The 10,336-nt window shown below is 56.2% G+C and overlaps 2 protein-coding genes across 2 annotated transcripts; both read left to right on the top strand.

Annotated features, from left to right (window-relative positions):
* Positions 1-586: 586 nt before the first annotated feature.
* Positions 587-1,657, top strand: H310_03242 (glycerol-3-phosphate dehydrogenase (NAD(+)); the record flags this gene model as incomplete). Its single annotated transcript, XM_008867034.1, has 1 exon — positions 587-1,657. The coding sequence occupies one exon, from the start codon at positions 587-589 to the stop codon at positions 1,655-1,657; it is 1,071 nt and encodes a 356-aa protein (XP_008865256.1).
* Positions 1,658-2,171: 514 nt separating this feature from the next.
* H310_03241 (hypothetical protein) lies at positions 2,172-10,164 on the top strand (the record flags this gene model as incomplete). Its single annotated transcript, XM_008867033.1, has 6 exons — positions 2,172-2,834; positions 2,892-3,158; positions 3,203-3,362; positions 3,407-3,569; positions 3,617-10,047; positions 10,103-10,164. The coding sequence occupies 6 exons, from the start codon at positions 2,172-2,174 to the stop codon at positions 10,162-10,164; spliced, it is 7,746 nt and encodes a 2,581-aa protein (XP_008865255.1).
* Between the last annotated feature and the right edge of the window lie 172 nt (positions 10,165-10,336).

The raw sequence follows: 10,336 nt of genomic DNA, 5'->3' as shown, positions 1-10,336 counted from the left end.
AATATTAAGTTTCCAGCAAATCCCGACGGCGTTCGCTGCAGTGACATGGCCACGTGCTCATTGCCCAGACACGAACAAGTTCGCCGACCGTTTGAGCATGATGGCGATGCATCTGTCCGACGTTTGATGGGGTCGTACGTTAAGGGGGTTGCAACGACTTGGCACTAGCATAAATGGCATGGAAAACAATATCTTGTGGCACACCGTGGGTGGGGACTTTTGCCAAGCCATCGGATGTGCTCCACATCGCTCGATCGCGAAGACTCGCACAGCGATCGAGGCAATCTCCTCGATTCCATGTCATGGATCGTCTGTCTCGAGGATGTGGAATGTGTCTCTCTCGGCATGGCTACCGCCATGGTGCTTCTCTTTCAAACGCCAACAGATCGCAAAACAAACGCGGCGCACGTGGTGGCGATGCCATTTTTGGTGGTTTGTTTTATTCCTTCAAAAGTGACATTTTGAAATATTTGGTGCGATTGACACACAGTTACATTCCTAAAATGCGAAAAAGTGACGAATTTCATTGATGTCACTTCAAATTGATACAATACCTTGGATTCATCAACAATCCGCTCCCGTCGCAATGGTGGCGCACAAGGTCCAGTATGACCACAACATGTCGGACCAGCCCCTCCGCGTCTGCCTCGTGGGCTCTGGCAACTGGGCATGCGCGATCGCGCGGATCATCGGCGAGAACACCGTCTTGAACGACTCCGTGTTTGAGCCCAAGATCAACATGTGGGTGTTCGAGGAGCTCGTCCGTGGCCGCAAATTGACCGATATCATCAATCAAGAGCACGAGAACATCAAGTATCTCCCTGGGTACAAGCTCCCTTCGAATGTCGTGGCCATTGCTGACCTAAAGGAAGCCGCTCGTGGTGCAGACATTCTCGTGTTTTGCCTCCCACATCAGTTCTTGCCACGTCTGCTGCCTGACGTCCGCGCCATACTGAAGCCCGGCGCGTTTGCTGTGTCGCTCATCAAAGGCATCGATTTCAACGAAAACGGAGGGATTGTCCTCGTGTCCGACATCATCCGCGACGGCCTTGGAATCGATTGTAGTGTGCTCATGGGGGCGAACGTAGCCAACGAAGTCGCGGCCGGCGACTTTTGCGAGTCCACATTGGGCACGCTTCATCTTCATCACGGCGACATCCTTCGCCAACTCTTCCACGCGCCGACATTCCATGTCAATATTGTCCTGGACCCGCACGGCGTCGAGCTGTGCGGCGCCCTGAAAAACGTGGTGGCGCTCGGCGCGGGCTTTTGCGACGGCCTCGGGTACGGCGGCAACACCAAGGCAGCAATCATTCGGCTCGGGCTGATTGAGATGAAGAAGTTTTGCTACCGCTTCTTCGACGGCATCAAGGAAGACACGTTCTTTGAGAGCTGCGGCGTCGCGGACTTGATCACGACGTGCTTTGGGGGGCGGAACCGCAAGTGCGCCGAGCTGTTTGTGAAAGACAAGGGTGTGACGTGGGAAGAGATGGAGGCGACGGTGCTGAATGGCCAGAAGCTCCAAGGCACGGGCACCGCCAAGGAAGTGTACCATATCATCGAAAGGACCAACGCGTTGCACGAGTTTCCGCTCTTCACCGCGATCTATCGCATCGCATTCGAGCGTGAGGACCCGAAAAACATTGCAAAGCTTTGAGGCAGGGGCACTCAAATAGAGTAACACCGTGATTCTCGGCCTCGCACTCATGTGTGACCTCGCCGCAGCCACAACGTACATAGATGAAGCGGTAGGTGGAGGGCGAGGCAGACAGCTGGCTAGCTGGCTACGGTGGACAGCACTACATTGCGAAGGGCGTTCTCGCTCCCATGCGGCGTCGACTTCGCGTCATGCCCGAGCGTGTCAACATCGGGTCGTTACGACTGTATGCCGAAAGGTTGCGCGATAAGATTGGTTGAAATAGTTGGGATTTCGGTGGATTTCATCCTGAAAAACAATATGATTGGTTTAAAAACAGCCAACCCACGTTGGACCCGGCGATCCCACACGCGCCGCTTCGTAAAAGCAAAACGCCTGGCGGCCCGTTGAGACGGTGAAAAAAGGTACTTGGCTTTTTCCAGGGTCACGTAGCCTTTGTGCAGTCGGTCGCTTCGAAGAGTCGCCATCGCCTTATACGCTTCCTGCAAGCTGTCCTCCGCATATCGCCGCTACCATGAGCAAGAAGCGCGGCGGCAAATCGTCCGACAAAACTTCCAAGAAAGGCAGCACCGGCATGCCCGCGACTTCTCATATTCAAATCACCACGACCGATTCGTTGAAAAAGCCATCCTCAAAATCGACCACGAAGACCGCCGCCACGTCGTTTGCGGTCGGCCAGATCGTGGACATCCAACAAGAGTCCCGTGGCAAATGGAAACGCGGGAAAATCGTTTCCATCCGACCCATTGCCCCGACCACGTCCCGAAAGAAGCAACCACACGTGCTGTACGACGTGTCCTACGATGGTGGCCAAATGGAGCTCGAAATCGACGCCGACCGCATCCGCTGCCGCAAACAACCCGATGCGAACCCGTTCTCCTTACGCCCTCCAGCGACCGCTGACATTTTGGAATTCACCAAGATAGCCGAGGCGAGACAACTCTCTAAGCCGCGTTCACCTGCGGGTGCCATTCCTGCAAACGACGAAGGGGTTCACCTGACCACCGCCGACCCTTCGAATCTGCTAACCAAACGACACAACTTTGGCGAGTACGACAACGACCAAGTGGCCACTGGAGACGTGTTCAAGTCCGAAGATCAAGTACTAGAACACCAAGCTCAGATCCAGCGCATTCTGGACGACCTCTTTTCGATCCACGCGGATGTTCACAGTGTGGTACGAATATTCCTGCCTCCAATGTTGGTGCGCCAACTCGAGCATGTTTGTGAGTAGAAGAAAGCCCTGAGCGCGCTCTTAAAGGTCCTGCGCCTTGCTCCTCAAGTCACAGCCGACTACTTTCATTTCAAGGCGGGCGAGACAATCCTGCTGCACATCATTCGATCGCACCAGTTGTATTCTGTCCTGCAGTGCTACGGGTTTGTCCTGTTGCGCAAGATGTGCCATCTTTCCGTTGACAGCTGCGCAATATTTGTTCAAAATGGCGCCATTCCGGCCATCGCCACCGCCCTTCGTGCATTTCCGTCCGATCCTATCGTTCAGGTTCCATGCAACACCTTTCGTCCGTTCGTTCACGAGGCACCTAGGCGTCGGGGTGCGGGGCCCTCTCAGCCCTCGGACAGCTCAGTGTCCAAGCCATTCAAGCCATGCTCGAGCACAACGTAGTGCCGTTGGTCGTGGCGTCGCTGGTCCATCACCAGGACATCAATAACCACACACGGCAAGTTCAGTTCTACGCGAGCGAAGGTACGCCCATCGTTCTGGCGCAACTCAACCGTGATATGTGTTAGTTCTGTTGGCATTGTGTGACAACAGCGGTGCCCCCGTCGCTGCCGCGATAGTCGACCCAATCGACGACTACACTGCTGTCCGCACGTTGGTTCTCGTCATGCGAAAGAGCTTGAAGCTGGATGATAAGAAAGTGTCGTGCTCTATTTGCACGCTACTCTTGTGGTACGCACCACACTGCGCATGCGGAATTCGAAGTGACCGCGTTGTAGTTTGCTTTCCTTGAGCAAGTCCATCGCTCAAGTGCTTCGCCAAGCGGACGCCATCGCCGACCTTTCGATTGCAATGGCAAAATACCCGACGCACGAAGGCATCCTCAAGTACTCGCTCCCGGCAACGCGCGAGCTGGCGGTTGCGTCCATGCAGCAGTCGCCGTCCACAAAAGTGCGCCAAACGGCACGAATCATTCTCGAAGAAGAGCCGTTGAAGCGGTCGAAACCTGCGAGTCCAGCGTCCGCGCGCAAGAAACCCAAAACTGTGACGCCCTCAACCAAACCATGGTCCTCGACTGTCCTTCCATCTCCGTCGCATGCTTCGTCCAAGAAGGAGTCGTCGGTGGCCACCCGAGAAAAGCTACTGCTTCAAACGTATGGGATGGATCCATCCCGTAGCAGTGCCACCAATCCAGCGAGATCGTCGAAATCGCGGCAAAGCACGAGCCCTTCCCGAAAGAATCAACTCGACAAACAATTCGATTTGTTCTTGGCTACGTCAAGTGGCGATCCCATGCCGGAGCTGCCACGTCCGCTCACGTGCTCCAAGTTGCTGCCACTGGCAACCCCTGACCCTCCAGCTGTCCGGCCCGTAACGATGGCCACAACTCAATCGGCCAAAATCGACCGATTGGACGTTCCTGTGCCGGCCAGCCCCCTGGCAGAACTCAAGTCGTTTGCGACAGAACTCTTTGAAGGCGTGAACGACCCCATGACACCGCTGAATCGGGTCAGCTTCGCCGACAAACTCCACCGCATGATTGAAAAAGCCGAAACCTCGTTGGACTCGATCTACTTGGCGCCTCCAGCGACCGCACCAGAAGCGATGCCCCCTCCAGCCCGTTTCGAATCGCCGCCTGGCATCGACACGAAAACCCCGTCCGTCAACCTCCAAAATGGCATTTTCACCCCGTTGAGCCAGAAGCTGCACCTCACCGTCGGGACAAAGGTCAAGTGCCGGTTCAATGGCGGGATTCGATACTATGCTGGAGTCATCTCGCGGTGCAACGAGTCCAACCAAACATTTGATGTGGATTACGTTGATGGCGAGCAAGAATGCGACGTGCCGTTGGAATTCATTCGCGTCATGGACGCAGTGGCACCACAGCAAGCGCCGCCGTCGCCAGCCGCGTTTGCCAATGGCGACGTAGTCGAAGCGCGGTACAAGGGCAAGGCCAAATATTTCCCTGGCGTGATCCTTCGTGTGGGTGCGGCAAACCAGTCATTCGATATAGCTTATGACGACGGAGAAATCGAATTGGACGTCGCTCGAAACTTGATCAAACTCGTGGGTCGAAACGAGCCGCAAGACAAGGAGGGAACAGGGTGGCGAGTCGGTCAAAAGGTTGAAGCTCGGTACAAGCAGCGGCAAAAGTACTACAAGGGCAAGATTGCTCGCGCGCGGTCGAATGGCACGTACGACATCGAGTACGACGACGGCGAGAAAGAGATCGGTGTTGCTAAGGACATGATTCGTGTCTTGGTCGAGCTGGAAGAGCGTCCGCAGTTCGAAGAAGGCGACTTGGTCCAAGCGCAGTACGAAGGCAACGCTCGGTTTTACAACGGGACGATCGTGCGGTGCCGTCTCGATGGGTCGTACGACATCAAGTACGACGATGGCGATGTGGAAACGTTTGTCGCCTCCGAACGCATCCGAAAGAGGTCGCCGCCCCCCTTTCAATATGCAGTCGGCACCCGCGTCGAGATCGTGAAGGGGTCGCGATGCCTGGTCGGAACGATTACCAAAGTCAGCGCCCGCACGGGACATTACTCAGTCTTGTACGACCACGGGGACAAGGAAAAAGTTGCCCCGGACAACATTCGAGGCATCATCCACGAGGAAACGTTCGAGCGGCACCAACGCATCGAAGCGCGCCCCCCGACGTCTCAAGTTTACTCGCTCGGGTTGATTACCAAATGCCGGTTCAATGGAACCTACGACATTGAGTTTGAGTCGGGGGAAGTGGCGACTGGCGTGGCTCCGTCGCTCATCCGATCGCTGCCGTGGCCACCCAAAGAAACCGAGTATTCCCCCCTGTGGCACGTGGGTGACATTGTCGAAGCCAAGTACGAGGGCAAGTTGAAATACTTTCCAGGTGTTGTGGCGCGGGTCGAAGTGCAAGGGCCATCGTCTGCCGTGTACGAAGTCCACTTTGAAAGCGGATCGGTCGAGCCCCGCATCCCAGAAGACTCGATCCACTTGTTGCATCGATCCATGCCAGGCATACCTGTGTTTGCCTCGGGAGAGGTTGTGTTGAAACACGGCAAACTTGCCAAGGTTTGCCGGTGCTATATGGATGGTACCTACGACTTGACCTACCCCAACGGATTGAAAGAAGTCCGCGTTGCGAAGGCGGACATAGCCAAAGCACCAAAGGACACCGCGGAAAACTTCGCCGCAGAACCGATGGGATCGGCCAAGGACAACGACGAACGTGTGCCGTCTTGGTTTGACGCACCATGCAAGCACAACGAAACTATCGCGGCAGCGCTAGTTGCAGCAGCAAGCTCCTCGGGTGAGAGGTCGACCACTGCTGATGCCAGCTCGAGGCAATCTGAAATCAAAAGCCATGGCCCTCAGGAAGACGAGTGTGGTCAGGTCAATGATGGCACAACACAATGGCGGCAAACCGACCGTGAGGCGACAGGCGTCGCGCGCGAGCATGCCAAGTATGACAAAGTTGAAGTGGCCAACACTGTAGAAGACGCGGTGGAATCACGAACAGCAGATGCCGTCGCAGGTGAAGCTGCTGTTGCCTCCACATCAAACGATGACACCATCGAGGCGGAACCGATCGAAAACCAACAGAGTGATGGAATATACCCACAAGATTCAACCCACCACGGCAAGGAGTCCAGGGAAAAAGCTATGAATGACCAAGCCACGGCCATTGCAAGCGTCTGCAGCTCCGCCGTTTGTGAACCGGCGACTTTTCACAGAGACAGCAAGACTGTCTTTTTTGAAAACCACGTGACTGAACCAAGTGACGACATTTCCATTGAACGCGATGAACCTGAGAAAGGCAGCCATGACAAGCCCGAGACAAAACACGATGCGAATGACGAAGCGAGGATACATTTAGAAGACGCGGCCGAGGCAAACTTGGCGCCAACGAGCCTTGTTGATGCGAACCCGCTAGACTTTTCAGCAGACGAGAAACCATGCCATGTTGCAGCAACTCTGCCTGGTGAAGATCCATTTGCACGAGCGCTCGTGATTCTGTCTGTGGCTGAATCTACGGTCGACACTGTTGTCCAAGCAGCCGTCCAGGTTGTGCAAGCGAAGTCCGTTGTCTCACAACGGCAACATGTCTTGTTCGCACTCGAACTGAAAGTGGCAAAAGCCACAGGCACCGTTCCGACCGATGTCGCCGAGCAAAGCGCAGATGTGACCAGCCACGAAGTTGACCCTGGTGTTCTTGAGCATGTGGACGCTAGAGTGTCCAGCAACAATTCTGTAGAGGTCGCAACACCACCGAGTGATACCGAAGTCCTTGCTGTGGCGACTGAAGCTACGGTCGACGTTGAAAATGTTGGTGGCGCAGATGAGTCGACAATGCGACATTCAAACCTTCAGCTCGTCAAGTCATTGTCGTCGTCGACAGCGGCAAATTTAGTGAAAAACTCCATTCGCACAGGAGTGCAACAAGCAGCCTCTCGAAAGGACCTGACCGCTATTAGCCCGACCGAGCCCAAGGAAGCCAATCTTGCCGTGGCTAGGGATACATCCGATGATACTGTCGACATTTTGGTGCAAGCGAACGCCAACATGCAAGACCTGGTCGTTGACGACACGACTTTGTCCGCCATTTGTGTCCCTGCACTGAAAGTCGTGCCAGAGCACTTCGTTTCAAAATTGGTCCCGACGCCAATGCACTCTAGCGTCGCTGCTCAGGTGGTGAACAAGGCGATTCAAGATGCATTGCAAGCAGCGGTGGCGTCGTCACACAAGGTGCCCAAACACGTTCAAGAGCAAACCATTGTCCCAACACCAAGGGATTCCCTGTCGTCCACTCCAACACCCCAACGTGACGATGTCTATATCGTGCCGCAACCCTCTCACGAAGTTGTCCCACCCTTGCGGGTATCCTCGATACGACCGTTGTCTCTGATGGCAAGCACCATTGAATTGGCTGCACAAGTCGTCGATACTGCCGTTGCCAATGCCCTCGCCGCTCATGCATCGCTGCCATACCTGACATCTGGTATATATCCGGCACTTTCCATTCGCAACGAGGTACAGCCCGAGCCAGCAGACTCATCCGAGTCTTTCCCATCTGCACCGAAGCATTTGACGGCTCAAGAGGTGGACATCACAGCAATCGCTGCCGCTTCAAATTTGGTGGATACTGGTCCTCAAGATGCTCTTTGTACCGAAGTGCACGACGAGATAGCAAGCAACACACCCTTTGGAAATGACGGAGATATTACCAACGACGACGACATCAGTGACGATATTTCGCTCGAAGTGGCCATGATAGCCAAGTCAATTGTCATGCTGTGTTTATACGATGGCATTCTGCACGTTGCAAATCGAGTTGTTGCTGACAAAACTGCGGAAGAACAGCCTTTGGATGAAGAACCGGCGACGGTACGCAACGACGGGGTGATTGACGGCCAACTGCACGCTTGTGTGGCGGCACCGTCCGAATCATCTCCAGCGATTCAACTCGACGGCGCCTCTTTTGACAGTGCAAGCCCCATCACAGTTGCCGAGACAAGGCCGACACCATCGTGTCACCACGACAACGTCAAACCGCTTGCAACGGCAGATGATCCAACCGTGGTGGATTCGGCTAGTGGTGATGCAAATGAAAATGCATCGTGCACCCAAGAGATCCATTCCTCCAAGTTCGATTTGATTTGCCCAGTCCCTGCGACAAGCAACCAAACATCTCAAGAAGCGATTGCTACTGTGAACCGTATTCTGTTCACTGTGGTCGAGAGGCTCGTGAACGAGAGTGAAGTTTTGGCCGAGCCAACGCTGTCGAAACCTCGACCGCATGTCGACAATCATAACCCTGCATGCGACCAACTTGCTGGTTTCCAGACGGATAAAACGAAAGGTGGCGCTGACAACCAGATCACATCAGCCAGCAAAAACGCACACGAAGAACCCTTTGCATACAGCATGATAGCCGAAGAATATGACGTTCCCACGAATCGACTTGACAGCATTATACCGTCTGCCAACAATCGCAACGATTCAAGGCAGATCGGCGACAATGAACAAGAACTACAGATTGACAATTCATCCACCCATACATCACATGGAAACCAAGGAAACCAGGATCTCAATGAAGCCAAGGCCGACCAAAGACACCACTCTTACCAGCGTCCTGACAATTTCACCCCCGAGAGCACGAATGACGTCGAATCATATGCGAACGACGTCGACGAGTTCGCAGACAAGGAGACGGCGCCCGAACCAGCCGCGACCGCCGAGGAAGCGCAACCTTCCCCTGCGGAGGACGACGGTGCTGCGTATGGCCAAGACGAAGAATTCGAGCAAACCGAAGCACCTGACGACAGCGCTGGTGCGGGCACGGCAGCACCCCCTACGGCAGACTCAGCGACGGTGGCGGAGGTCGTGACGTCAATCGGCGAGGCGCTTCTGGACCAATCGCCATCCGAAGCAGCTGCCGCCAGCGAGCTCCCTGCCGCCGCCACGACGGCAGGCGCGGACGCCGTCGAAGCATATGCGAACGACGTCGACGAGTTCGCAGACAAGGAGACGGCGCCCGAACCAGCCGCGACCGCCGAGGAGGCGCAACCTTCCCCTGCGGAGGACGACGGTGCTGCGTATGGCCAAGACGAAGAATTCGAGCAAACCGAAGCACCTGACGACAGCGCTGGTGCGGGCACGGCAGCACCCCCTACGGCAGACTCAGCGACGGTGGCGGAGGTCGTGACGTCAATCGGCGAGGCGCTTCTGGACCAATCGCCATCCGAAGCAGCTGCCGCCAGCGAGCTCCCTGCCGCCGCCACGACGGCAGGCGCGGACGCCGTCGAAGCATATGCGAACGACGTCGACGAGTTCGCAGACAAGGAGACGGCGCCCGAACCAGCCGCGACCGCCGAGGAAGCGCAACCTTCCCCTGCGGAGGACGACGGTGCTGCGTATGGCCAAGACGAAGAATTCGAGCAAACCGAAGCACCTGACGACAGCGCTGGTGCGGGCACGGCAGCACCCCCTACGGCAGACTCAGCGACGGTGGCGGAGGTCGTGACGTCAATCGGCGAGGCGCTTCTGGACCAATCGCCATCCGAAGCAGCTGCCGCCAGCGAGCTCCCTGCCGCCGCCACGACGGCAGGCGCGGACGCCGTCGAAGCATATGCGAACGACGTCGACGAGTTCGCAGACAAGGAGACGGCGCCCGAACCAGCCGCGACCGCCGAGGAAGCGCAACCTTCCCCTGCGGAGGACGACGGTGCTGCGTATGGCCAAGACGAAGAATTCGAGCAAACCGAAGCACCTGACGACAGCGCTGGTGCGGGCACGGCAGCACCCCCTACGGCAGACTCAGCGACGGTGGCGGAGGTCGTGACGTCAATCGGCGAGGCGCTTCTGGACCAATCGCCATCCGAAGCAGCTGCCGCCAGCGAGCTCCCTGCCGCCGCCACGACGGCAGGCGCGGACGCCGTCGAAGCATATGCGAACGACGTCGACGAGTTCGCAGACAAGGAGACGGCGCCCGAACCAGCCGCGACCGCCGAGGA

This window comes from Aphanomyces invadans (genome assembly GCF_000520115.1).
Source record: "Aphanomyces invadans strain NJM9701 unplaced genomic scaffold supercont1.5, whole genome shotgun sequence".
NCBI classification, from domain to species: domain Eukaryota; phylum Oomycota; class Saprolegniomycetes; order Saprolegniales; family Verrucalvaceae; genus Aphanomyces; species Aphanomyces invadans.
The sequence above is the reverse complement of the archived record's forward strand: the minus strand, read 5'-3'. Positions and strand labels throughout refer to the sequence as shown.